Below are 13,561 nucleotides of genomic sequence, written 5' to 3' on the forward strand. Positions count from 1 at the left end.
AAAAAAAAAAAAAAAAAAAAAAAAAAAAAAAAAAAAAAAAAAAAAAAAAAAAAAAAAAAAAAAAAAAGAACAATAAACATAATAATCTTAGTTATATTCTTATTGTCACCCTCCAAATCACTACGGCCAAAAAGAGTCCATTTTTATTACTTTACATTACGCCCACCATGGATCATACTGCATTGCTATCCAATATCTTCAAGTGAGTATCATATTCTTGAGTCGTGGTTGACAAATCTTGCAGCATTGCTTCGTAATTTGAAGGGCAAGAAGAAATAAGAGGCCCCATTTCATAGCCATGGCTATTACTAGTACCCATTATCTGATTATGATGATCTCCATACACAAACTCAAATCCACACAAAACCCTTCTTGGATCATCAAACCCCATGTCATAATTCTCAAGATCCACCATTTGGGTGCTGCTTTGCCCTTGAAGCAATGGAAAATAATACGCATTTCCATACCCATTTGCATTGTTGTTGTACACACTTTCGTCCATAAATTGAGCTCCAAATTTGCTCAATTTCTCAATTGGGTTGATATGGTCAGATGATGCCATGTTGTTGTTGTTGTTATAGTAGCTTGGTGCCACTGGGAGCTGCTGCTGCTGCTGAGGCCAATAAGGAATGGTGCTATTGCTTTTATTCACCGTCCCGTGATGCCTTAGGGCGTTTCCTCGACGAGATGCCTGTTGTTGTTGTTGCTGCTCTTTCCTTTGCTTCCCAAATAGCTTCTTCTTCAACCTCGTGTTCCAGTAGTTCTTTATGTCGTTATCCGTTCTTCCTGGTAACTGTGCTGCAATTATAGACCACCTATTCCATACCAAACCCTTAGAATTGATTTTTTTTTCTCGAAACTCAAACCCTAATTAAAATGAAGGATTTGGGATTTGATTGCAGAAAACAAAATTACCTGCTTCCAATGCTAAGATAGAGACTACAAATGATTCTATCTTCTTCTTCGGAGAAACCTCCATGCTTGATGTTCGGACGGAGATAATTTAGCCATCTCAATCGACAACTTTTTCCACATCTCTTTAGGCCTAATTTCGTTTAAAGGGCTAAATTTTAACTCCAAAAAACAGATACCCCAGAAGAAATTGAATCAAATCAAGAAGAACAAGATGAAAAAGATTGAATTTTTACCAATTTTTTGAGGCAAAGCAATCCAGTTCCCACCAGTTCCATGTTGCTCAATGTAAGACTTGAGCTTGGTGTCTTCTTCAGTCGACCATGGGCCTTTCTTGACACTGGCTTTGTCACAGCAAGGAGCTCTCCCCATGGTTCTCTCTTCCCTCTCTCCTAATCCACAATCAAAGAAATTAGAGAGAAAAGGTTTTGTTGGTCGCTGAAAAAGCTATCTGATTGAATATTAAACTGAAAAAGAGAGAAAAAAGGGTGTGACATAATGCAATGAGAAATTAAATGAAGGAAAAGTAGAGGGTTTTGTTATTATATTAAAAAAATACGTATTTTGGGAGTTGGGACAAAGCTGTTTGAAACAACATTCTACGAACTTTATATGAAAAAAGTAGAATCCACATGTAATAATACCTCAATTTGACCAAAAAGTCCGACCAAAATGTCATTAAGTTTCTTTTTTTAGGTTAAAAAGTATTTTAGAAATGCTTTTGAATTCAGCCCAACTAGTATCATTGTTAGTCTCATGATTTCTTAAAACGTTATCTATTAGGAAGAGGTTTCTACACCCTTATAAGAAAAGTTTTGTTCTCCTCTCCAACTAACGTGAGTTTTCACTATCCACCCCCTTGAGGATCCAGTGTCATCATAAATCATAGGCACACCGTCCGGTGTCTGCCTCTGATACTATTTGTAACAACTCAAGTTTACCGCTAGCACTGATGTGGAATCTCACAATCTACCCTCTTTGAGAGCCCAATGTGTCCTAACTGGCACACTGCTTGGTGTTTGACTCTAATATCATTTGTAACTATCCAAGCCTACTGTCGGTAGATATTGTCCGTTTTGGCTCGTTACATATCGTCGTGAGTCTCAAACTTCTTACTATTTTTTTTTAGTACGTTTAGATTTTTATACTTCTACTTTAACTGATTGTTACTTTTATAGTAATCAATAATGATTAATTCAAATATACAAAAGTGTTACATCGAGTTAGATGTTTAATTTTTAAAAATTTAATTTGATCCTAAAGTACATAGATTCTTTATCCAAAATGCAACATTCTAAATGAGACATTATTCTCTAATTAGGAACTAATGTTCTTTTTTACTTCTAATCAAAATCCTAATTTAAAAAAGAAATAAAAAAAAAAAAAAAAGAAATCCATGTGTTGGAAAAGAACATGTGATGTCTACTAACATAATTAAGTTTAGATGATAAAATAATGAAGGGTTTTGTGTATTACAACATTATATAATTGAAACCAAAGTATTTTCCCTACTTTTCCTTTAATGAAGAAAGAGAAAACTCCGAATATAAAGTGTTCGTGGGTTGGGTTTAGACCCAGTTAAATTTTTTCGACCCAAACAACGTTTATTAAATAATGAACTCATCCTAATCCAACTCAATCATAAATTTTTTGGGTCACATTGGTTCTGGTTGCTCTAGACATTTATTTAAATTTTTATTTTTAATAAAAATAAAATGTTGGATCGTATTTAAAAAATTATCTTCCAAATCGTTAAAATTATTTGTAAGAGTTGTCGGAGAATAATAAAAAATTAATCATGAAATTAAATAAAAATAAAATAAATACATGTAATGTATATATAATTGTACTGGAAAAATTAATAATAAATTTTGGTGGGTTCTTTTCAACCGATCTAGTTTTTGGGAATTCATAAACGAGCAGAAAGCAAAGAGTTTTCATTTATTTAAACTCAATCCAACCTAAATAAGTTCATAACCCGAGTTGAATTTGATTGAGTTAATTGAGCTTTTGAGATGGTCGAATGAGATATGCAAGTAATCGAAACCCTAAGAGTGTGTAGCTAAGTAATAGGTGTAGGGTTGTAGAAACTTAGAAAGATGGAGGAGGATTTAAAGTCACTTCATTACCTACTAACTCATATTGAAATTGTGTGGAAACTTGTTGCTTTTATGTTTTCCATCTTGGTAGCTCACCAAATGACCAACAAGACTTCATCCCACGACCTTTCAAAACCAATAAAAAAGGTTCAATTATTATGAAAGTTCTAATACAAAAATTAGATATAACTAATACGAGTAGAAAATATTCATTTAAAATATTTCATAAAAAGTATCATAAACGGTGACGTTTGTAATAAATACTTTAAAACAACGTTGTCATAAAAATAAAGAGGCAAAATATAATTAACATAAATTTAAATATGAAATAAAACAAGTCGTGACCTAATCTGAGGGCTAACAAACATACATGAATGTGACTACCCTAACTCTAGTTTCATGGCTTTCATCACGACGTCGTCATCCATACAGAGTAGCATGTGTCTTGAGTATTTTAAGAAATACTAAGTTGTTTTGGTTGGAAAATGCAAACACATGCAATATGGTGAGATGTATCATTTTTAAAACATCATGACATGACCTTGAGCTATGCTTTACACTCCAGACAGGGTTGGATGTGTAGTACTTTCCTACACACGACTCATGCATGCACACATGGACCCACTAGGCGAGCTCGTATACGTACGTGTAAACCTGACTCATCGAAATAGCACTCGCTAATAGGCTACCAAACGTCATAGAGGGAAAGGGCCCACATAAGATCATGGCGAACATAAATGTCATAAAGTATGCAACCATACTAATCATACCAAGGAAGTATTCTGATGCATATGACACACAAAAATGCATGTGGTCCCTAAGACTTAAAATCTTGGCATACAAGTTAAACCTTTATTCATTAATAACATAACGAGTCTATGAATAAAGCTATGGAGAGAGCTAGGGCCAGAGAACACCGAGGGCTAACAACATCGACAACCATAGTAGAACAGAAGCAACGCTATGACTAGATAGAATTGTACTGTCAACCACCAGTATAACATTCACAACAGGCTGATAGATATTGTGGAGACCCAAGTCATGATCGATAGTCAAGTAGAGAATGCTTTAGGTGAGGTCAAGAGGGTCATATTGTCATGAACTATCTAGGAGAGAGTATTGAGAATCCGGTTAATCAGCTAAGATGCCTAGGCAGTAGCGGGAGGCCTATGCATACCCACTCCCAAGCAAGAGCATACACCTCCGACGTCATAAACTCTAACACAATGGTGACATGTACTTTGTCGGTTCTGGGGCATCTTATTCTAATTTCGTTTGATTCATAATTTATGAATTCCTTTATATTGTATTTACTAGTCAAACATAATTCAGTTGGTATGGTAGGAGGGGTAGACTTGATCTCGAGATAGAGTGAAAGGTGGTCAAGTGTTAGTATCGGGACAAACACTAGACATAACTCTAATAGTTGTTAATATGACTATTTTTGACGTAATACCAAGATAGATAGGACAAGGTTAGTAATGATTATCATAGGAAAGAAGTATTTTTTTTTCACCACCCTCAAGAACCAGTTTTAAGTTCAAGGACACCTGTATTAGCGCCGTAAATACAAAAAAGAAAGAAAAGTTTGTCTACAATGCCAGTGGCGAATGAGTTTCTAGATGTATTTTTGGAGGATTTACCAAAAGTACACCCTTTCCAAGTGGTAGACTATTGTATAGAGCTCTAACTAGGTACTAGCCCTATCTCCAAAGGCCCCGTACCGCATAACACCAATAGAACTGAAAGAACTTAAAGTACAGTTGCGTGCTTGTGTATTGGATTTTGCTGGCAGTTAGGACTCTAAGTTGCATCTCACGAAGTTCGTTTACAACAATAACTTCTAGACTACTATCAACATGTAGTAGCGATTCTAGTAAAAAAAAAAAATAGGGTCGTTACAAATTTTCTTTTTAGTTCTATTTAAAGCTAAAGTAAATTCCTAAACTTTACCACTTATAAGATAAAAAATTGATGTTATAAATACTATATTACCGCTAAAGATAGCACATAATTTTAGTTATATTAAACATATTATAGCTTAATAAAAATGTTGTAAAATATTTTCATAGTTTCATACTCTATTATATCAATTATACTTATAAAAAAACGCTATAAAAAGTCTCGGACTTTTAATAACATGGGTTGTCACGACGTACGAAGAACACTATAAAAAGTCTATGATAGTATTTTTCGTAAGCTATCATATTCATTATTTCTTGTAGTTTTAACTTCGAGAAGAGCGTTATGAGTATATATCTTATTAGAGTTTAATCCATGAATTGCATTATTTTATTGTTGTGTGGTTGTGTTTCAATCATCTTTTGAAAAGAGTGTGACCCAACTTTCAAACTCAAACTTATTGGATCATAAATGAGACAATTTGAGTAATTATTAGCAGCTTCAAAGTTGGTTTGACTTGGTTGCCTCTTTTTTCTTTTTCTTTTCATCCTAATAAATTCTATAAATGGACTTTCATCTTTGTTCATTCAATTAGGTTGGGGTCGAACTTAGGGTTACATTTTTTAAACCTAAATCGGGACGTTAATTACTCTCTTTTTGTAACATGATTGACTGCTAGACTCTAAGTAAAAATACAAATGCTTCAAAATTCGATCTGGGATCTCAACGAAATTTTAGAACAATAACTCGTGACAGAATTTTTGGAGGCAAACTAGCAACGACTATTGCAATGATGACTTCTCGAACCTAACAACGTATTCTTTTGGAGTCTGTGTGGTTCTATCGACGAGTCAAAGAACATGTCAAACCTAACTCGAGACTCGATCAATCCATTCCTATAGAAAGGGAGAATGCTAAATAATTATGAGGAGAAAAGCAGGGAAGAAAAAAATAATTGAAAGAGGCTCAAACAAACCCCTGAGGTAAAAGCTGAAAAAGGTTCATAAATAATAATAATCACAATTATTTGGAAAGTGAAAGGACCATAACAATTTATATTATATTATATTAGATTAGATATAAAGAAGGCCGCCAAATACAACTTAACGTATCACTTTCTCCAATATTTAACATTTGTAACCAATATTACTGATACATTCAACCCAAAGACAACATGGGTTAGGTCGTTTGTATCCTAGTTTAAACACACATGTTGAGAGAAATGTGAAGGGATTTGGGCTGCGGTGGCTCAATGTACCGAAGACTTTTCCAATTCGAGTTCAAACCGATTCACGAGTTTATCTTCCTAGCTCGATTTCCCTCTAGTTTTGATTTCTCCTCTCCGTTTTTTTCATTTCTCTTCTACTTGTCCTCCAAACTCCTTTGACAATGGCCAACACATCTTCTCCAACTGCTACTTACTGCTCGGAATCTTTCCTTGTTGAGCATGACCACGAATACTCTTATTGAACCCACGATACTACCAATCTTTTCTATCGATGTGGAAAAATTTCGTGAACGAGAACGATAGCACTATAGTGATTGATATCTTTATTCATTAGAACATTAGACCAAACGTCGATGTGGCAAAATTTCATTTTTTAGATTTAATCTATGCAATCGATGTAGTCACTATACATCGTTCCAAGTTATCTCAAGATTAATGTTCGTTTACTATTCTAATAAATTTCTACCTCAATTGTAGTTTTAAAAATTTATGAAATATCATATACAGTTTGACAACTTACAAAAAAAAAAAAAATAATAATAATAATAATAAATAAATATATAAATTAAATAATAATAAATTAAATTAAATTAAATTAAACTAAAATTAAAGTTTATGGATAACTTTTATAATTTAGCCAATGTTATATTTACGGATACGAAAATGAAAATAATGGGAAAAATTGGATTCAATTGTCAACTGCTCCTATCGGAAATAGGATTGACCACAATTCGAGCTATATCACACCGAGTTCATAAAACCATACAATTTTTCCGATCTAAATAAAGCAAGTTTTACCGGAAGAAGATTTGGTTCAGCATGTTCTATTCACTACGGGTAGGAAAAGAACCCAATTCGGTATTGCTAAAAAAATAGATAAATCAAAACCCAGTGCTCGTTATTATCATGTAAATTTGAGAGATACATACCTTCGTCCCACATTAATTCATCAAAATTTGAGAGAGGTTCATACCTTCCTCCTCTCACAATCGGATATCATGAAAATTTGCTCTTGAGCAAACAATCGTACATGCGACACACAATTTATGATTCATATCAATAGGCGAAATGAAAACTTAAGAGATCTCAACAGTCCAGCCAATCTTATCCTCGGTGGTTCCAGTTTGAATCCCAACAAGAGTTGAGTATAGTTCCTGACATGTTGTCCCAGCACCTGTTTGGTACTCAATCCTGCAGAATTTACAATACAAATTCGTCAAAACTTGCCAATAAACTAGACAACACTTGTACTACTGCCAATGTAATTCAGTTATCGAACTATTTGGAGGAATGGCAGGGTAATTAGCAGTTAGTTAGTTTACCTTTTATCCAGACAAGTGATGCTGCCAACAGGGGCCACACCGACAGCAGTTCCCGTGCAGAAAACTTCACGAGCGTCGGACAGTTCATCCATGTCGATAGCCCGTTCCTCAACCTGAAAATGTATAAGGATAAGTATATGGCAGCTGGAAAATCAAACTGTTTTGATAATCACCTCGTAACCGCGATTACGGGCTATATCGATGACGCTTTTCCGGGTTACTCCTGGAAGAATCGTTCCACTTGTAGCAGGAGTTGATATAACATTTCCCTATAGAAATGGAAAATCTTTGCATTACAATCATCATCATCAGATCATCATTTATCACACAAGTTCGTCAGTACTTTTTCTAATCAAAGCTAATAAATCTATCGAACGCTTCGTGTCGATTAAGAATAAAGATACCTTGACAAGAAAAATGTTGCAAGAAGAAACTTCCTCCAGAGTTCTCTTATTCACTGAATCAAGATATAAGACATCAGAAAAGCCTCTACTTTTGGCTCTGGTGATAGCTTTTAAAGCCTACAGAGATGACAACATCATAAAGTTATGCCATTTTCCACCAGAAGATTGAGTTAAAAACTGAGCTCAGCAGCAAAGATTATTCACTTACTGGAGCATAATTTGAGATGGTTTTCACACCTCCAGTTCCACCACGAGATGCACGATCGAACTTGGTCTCGACGTATAGGTTCAAGGCTCCTGAATCTTCCTGTTTTCGAAACCAAGAACGTGTAGATAGATAAATCATGCACTTTTGATGTAAACAGAAATTAGCTTCATTGAAAGAAGTCCCACCTTGAAATAGTTGCGAACAGGGGAAGCATAAACAAGAAAAGTATATTCAGGTGCCGGAGCCAAGCCGAGAACGGGACCAGTTCCGACGAGCAAGGGCCTCAGGTATAATGATCCTTTCCCGGACGGAGGGACCTGCAAGTGAAATCAATCATGAGGATGAAAAACAAACCAAAGTCAACAGTTTGCATCACAGCTCAAAAGAGAGGACAACCCAACGCCGGTTAGCAATGGCAGTTTGCTTCACAGCATCAACAAATTGTTCGACAGAGGGCGACGGCATACACATTCGTTCGGCACCGGTCCTCATACGAAGAGCATTATCGTGCGGACGAAAGAGAAGAAGGCCTCCATCTTCTTTCCTATATGCTTTCAGACCTTCAAACAATCCCTGTTCAAATCATCAAAACCATGCCTTAAAACTCTGTCTGGCATTTCGTCAAACAGGTTGTATGCATAATCAATCATATACATGGAAAATGCGTAAACAATGAATCTCAGCTATCCAATCCTCAAAACTAAACAAAATTTACAGTTTCAGAACCAAACCAAATCAAAACAAGGATCAGAAACTGGAAGTTGAAGATACCTGGCCATAATTTAGAACCCCAGCAGCAGGGCTTAACTCAATGTTCCCATAACGACTCAGCTGACCTCGTTCGAAATTCTCATCTTCAGAGCATTTCATAACATACATGTAATCTGTTGGCAACAGCCCAAATCCAAGGCTATCCCAATCAATATCACGGCTCTCATCATCGCTGAAATCAAACCAAAGCCAAATTGAGAGCCAATTTCTCAGTCTTTGAACAACTAATAAGACACCGGCAAGAATATGTGGAATTAGAAGTACCTGAAAGGCGATGACCGGCAAGGTTCCGGCATGGAAGATACAGCCCTAGACGCATCGCCATGGCAGCCGCCTCCAAGCTGCAATTATCAAAAGATTCAAAACTATTTGGGTTTCAAATAAATGAAAGATTTTCCCCCAAATCAAAGCTCTAATTCCTCATCCCTAACCTAACCTAACATCAGAATGTCTTTAATTTCGAAGAAAGAAATTGCGATTCTGAAAAGTATTATCAAGTGTACTTTGTTGAAGCATTTTACAGAAATGTAAAGCTTTGATTAAAATAAGAAGAGAATTAGGGTTTATTGAAATGGAACAAATTCCTACACAAATTTGCCATACAAGGAAGTTCAAACAATTAAAAAAAAGGGTGTCCATTTAAATTGCTGTCTTATTGCAAAGAGTGGACTAATGTTAACCTACCTTGGCAACTCTTTTAACTTTTTCGATGATGACAAGTTTACTGAAACTACAACCTCGTACACTCCCAAAATTGTCTGTCCTTCAAATTATATTGAAAAATATAAATTATATTATTTGAAAAAAAAAACATTTTCGTAAAAAAAAAAAAAAAAAATCTTCTACCACCTCACCCTGTTCTACAGACATCTCTAACGATGATAAAAAAACGCATTCTTTTTCATTTTTAGGAAGAGAAAACAAATCAGACTCGATCAAAAAGATACAATCAAGATTTAGATCACGGAACCATATGGATGCTTCGTTCACGAAAACTCTCGACAAGAGAAGATCATGACGAGATCGTTGATATGTACACAAAAAGAGTAATTTAAAAAAAGAAAGAAAGAATTGAAAAGTTTTGTCAAACCTTAGAGAAAGAGGATGAAGAAAGGCAAGAACGAGGCCATGAAGAGCGGGGGAAGAGAGTTCTATGGATCATGATGGCTGATCGATGAGAGGGGCTGCAGAGAAGAATGGAGAGTATGCGTTGGGAGATGAGGAAACAGAGTATTTAAAGGCATTATTCAAACCACACTTTGTAAAATCCTAACCACCAACATAATTTCGTCAAATTTGAAATTTTTGGATTTTATGATATGGTTTTATGTGGTAGGATACACTGTATTTATATATATTTATCGATCTCTTGTAAAACCGACATGGTTATTTAAAAATATCGAACATCGATTTATGTACTCTGTCATGTTCCTCTACCTATCAAGTGACCAATATCGAGCGACAGTTTAGTTTCTCTATCACACATTGCTAGCAAAAATTTGCTCTCGTGTCGTACTCTTCTCAATACTGTATGGGCTCGTATATCTTTGTGCAACGTCACTGAGGTTTGTCCCAATTCCCTCCTTTTGACGCTCATTGAGTCCATAAGGATGTTCTCTCATGGTTTGCATCAATGACTCTTTCATGGTGGTCTTATAAGCTCTTGATCGTACCATGAGTCTAGTTCCTTAATGTTCATAATCGCAGATTCATGAAAGATTCATACACTCGCAGCTAAATCTTGATTCTATGTTCCCATGTGATCCTTCACCCTTCCAAGGTGATTTATAGAGCGCAAGTCCATTTCCACACACAATACATAGTCATAACTTTTTTAATTTGAGACACTTCCCGACTTAGACCAATCTAGGTCACGTGGTCGGTACAAAATCGTATGACTACCAATCTAGATAGTATAATCATAATTTGCATCTTATCAATCGAGGTGAGGGTCGTGAGCTCATGGCATATCGAAAGATAAGGAGGTACATTACAAGTCCTTAAGTAGGCTAGGTTCGATTCTTTCCATGAAGTGATACATTACAAGTCCTTAAGAATCCCAACGGTGTACAGTCATACATCATAATCAGTTCTATATTTATTTGGACTACTAGCAATTGAGTCAAGTTTACTATTAGGGACTGGTTGGCGGCCCCTAATTGTCTCCGTCGAACTGCATAAAAGTTGCACGCATGAGCTAATCATCATCAAGTTATAGTTCAACCTACTTTAAAAGTAGAACGGTAGACCCTTTCCAGCTCGTTACAGATTCACTAAAAGGAAACTCACTAAAAGGAAACTAACTGACAAACTCTTTAATAATCCCAACATTGTACAATCATACACCATAAGTCAATTCTATAGTTATCAGGACACTTGACGATCCAGGCAAGTTTACAATTAGGGTCATTTGACGAACTCTTAATCACTCTCATATAACCGCATAAAAATCAAATACATAAATAGTAGAGACATAACATAGTGTCCATAACATAAATACCTAGTCAAGGGTTCAATTTTATTCAGATAGGAGCTTAATTTATGCTTTGATACATCAAATCAACTCATTCCATGCTCAAATCTTGATAATATGTTTCTATGCCATGTTTTCAATTCAATTTCAAGTAAAAAGTACGATAACCTTTTCAAATATAAAATCAACTCAAATTTCTATCGTATCAAAATCTGATTGTTGACCATAACCGTTAGACAATACGGTCGCTCACGTCGTTGCTGCCTTGCTAACATCACTACTGACACCATTTTATGGACTCTGTCTTGGGTGTTCCACTGCTCAAATCAAAATACTTTCTTGATCAAACTTGTAGATCTACATTTCAAGAACACAATGAAATAAATTTCATAAATTTCCATAAAGAAATGAGTAAGATATAGTCAATCAAAGTTGGGTAAAAACTCAAAAACCAGCCTCTTCAACGCTTCAGACCCGAAAATCAAAGTTGGGTAACAGTGTACAGCGGTCACAGGCGCATTCTTCTTTTCATATTACAGGACAAAAATGAAAAATGGATGTATTATGAAAATTATTACACAAAAATGTTGGTTAGTTTACATATTTCAAAAGATATCTGGGCTGGACCTTCCTTAGCAACATCATTGTGGTGTGTAGGTTTGATCCACTAAATCCATGGAAACGCCCAGCCCACAATTCTTCTGTTGACGGCCCAAATATTGTAATCTTTCACTTGTTTTGTTTTGTTATGTTAGGACATGGATGTAAAAGCGTAAGCTTATGCTAAGTAGATATTATTCTTTTTGGATTTCTCGTCAAGATTTTTAAAACGTGTGGGTTAGAGAGAGGTTTCCACACCTTTATAAAAAAATGTTTCGTTCCCCTCTCCAACCAACGTGGAATCTTACAATCCACCATCTTACGGGGTCAAGATTTTTAAAACGTGTGAGTTAGAGAGAGGTTTCCACACCTTTATAAAAAAATGTTTCGTTCCCCTCTCCAACCAACGTGGAATCTTACAATCCACCATCTTACGAGGCCCAACATCCTTGCTGGCACATCGCCTCGTGTCCACTCTCTTTTGGGGTTCAATGTCCTTGCTGGCACACCGCTCAGTGTCCACCCTCCTTTGGGGCTCAACATCTTCATTAGCACACTGTCCGGTGTCCACCTTACTTTGGGACTCAACATTCTTGCTAGCACACTGCCCAGTATCTGGTTCTAACACCATTTGTAACCGTCCAAGCCCACCGCTAGCACATATTGTCCTCTTTAGGCTTTTCCTTTCGGACTTCCCCTCAAGAATTTTTAAATGGGTTTGCTAGGGAGAGGTTTTCACACATTTGTAAATAATGTTTAGTTCCCCTCTCTAATTAACGTTAGATCTCACATAAGATGTTCTTGCTCTTATTTGTAGTGAACTTTGATCGCTCTCATACAAATTTATGTTCTTTCAAAGAAAAAATTTCAAAAAAAGAAAAATAACTCATAAATTTCTTAGGTAAAGCTGACCTTATCTCCCAGAAATATATCCATAAGTGATAGATCCTCTCAAAGAAATTGGCATTTCGGGTGCAAACATCAAATTTTCCCATGGACTCACAAACTTGGAGTCAATCATGAACGCACTCCAGTTGACATGCCAAATACTAACATCTTATAAGGACACTCATCTGTGTTGTACCTCTGATTAGTTTTCGCACAATGATAATAGAGAGCATATGGAAATGGAAGATCATACCAAATTCTCAAACATTGGAGAAAATCATATTTAGGAAACCACCGAAAATGTTGAAATCCATCCATCCTTTTATATCTTAAAACGAGATCGATAGTTAAAACAAGATAGATAGTGAAGTGATTCAACTCAACTATCAATGCATTCAACAAATAATAAAAACTACAATAGGTTAAGAACTAAGATTCTCCGCAATAGTATGATATTGTCCACTTTAAGCATAAGCTTTCATGGATTTACTTTTGGTTTACCCAAAAGGTCTTACGTTAATGAAGATAATATTTCTTACTTATAAACAGATGATCTTTCCCTTCTCCCTCCCAACAATCTACCTCTCGAATAAAGTACACCATAGAGTCCCCCCCCCCCCCCCCCCCCCCCCCCCCCCCCCCCCCCCCCCCCCCCCCCCCCCCCCCCCCCCCCCCCCCCCCCCCCCCCCCCCCCCCCCCCCCCCCCCCCCCCCCCCCCCCCCCCCCCCCCCCCCCCCCCCCCCCCCCCCCCCCC

General features: G+C 36.3%; 3 protein-coding genes across 5 annotated transcripts in view; all 3 read right to left on the reverse strand.

Annotated features, from left to right (window-relative positions):
- Nucleotides 1-91: 91 nt before the first annotated feature.
- LOC111496413 (transcription factor RAX3-like) lies at nt 92-1,342 on the reverse strand. Its single transcript, XM_023146836.1, has 3 exons — nt 1,149-1,342; nt 916-1,045; nt 92-815 (listed from the first exon to the last, which is right to left on the reverse strand). Exons 1-3 carry the CDS (start codon nt 1,282-1,284, stop codon nt 173-175), a joined length of 909 nt encoding a protein of 302 aa, XP_023002604.1. The 5' UTR covers nt 1,285-1,342; the 3' UTR covers nt 92-172.
- A 5,715-nt stretch (nt 1,343-7,057) lies between these two features.
- Nucleotides 7,058-10,017, reverse strand: LOC111496411 (branched-chain amino acid aminotransferase 1, mitochondrial-like). Of its 2 annotated transcripts, none has more exons than XM_023146833.1 (11): nt 9,937-10,017; nt 9,111-9,187; nt 8,847-9,018; nt 8,472-8,648; nt 8,261-8,392; nt 8,076-8,174; nt 7,868-7,984; nt 7,637-7,732; nt 7,464-7,576; nt 7,173-7,332; nt 7,058-7,129 (listed from the first exon to the last, which is right to left on the reverse strand). In XM_023146833.1, the coding sequence occupies exons 1-10, from the start codon at nt 10,006-10,008 to the stop codon at nt 7,218-7,220; spliced, it is 1,170 nt and encodes a 389-aa protein (XP_023002601.1). In that variant the 5' UTR covers nt 10,009-10,017; the 3' UTR covers nt 7,058-7,129; nt 7,173-7,217. The 2 variants fall into 2 exon arrangements, with proteins under 2 accessions (XP_023002601.1, XP_023002600.1); XM_023146832.1 differs by having other exon boundaries at nt 7,058-7,126; nt 7,170-7,332.
- Nucleotides 10,018-11,420: 1,403 nt separating this feature from the next.
- LOC111496412 (homeotic protein knotted-1-like) overlaps nt 11,421-13,561 on the reverse strand; it is a 5,732-nt gene continuing 3,591 nt past the window's right edge. Inside the window, exon 6 of one of the 2 annotated variants that reach the window (XR_002720450.1) lies at nt 11,421-11,636. The gene's annotated coding sequence lies outside the window, so the exon portion shown is untranslated. Of the gene's footprint in view, nt 11,677-13,561 lie in introns of both variants that reach the window. The other variant, XR_002720451.1, reaches the window with a different exon arrangement.

The sequence above is a fragment of the Cucurbita maxima genome, unplaced genomic scaffold (assembly GCF_002738345.1).
Source record: "Cucurbita maxima cultivar Rimu unplaced genomic scaffold, Cmax_1.0 Cma_Scf00022, whole genome shotgun sequence".
In the NCBI taxonomy this organism is placed as follows: domain Eukaryota; kingdom Viridiplantae; phylum Streptophyta; class Magnoliopsida; order Cucurbitales; family Cucurbitaceae; genus Cucurbita; species Cucurbita maxima.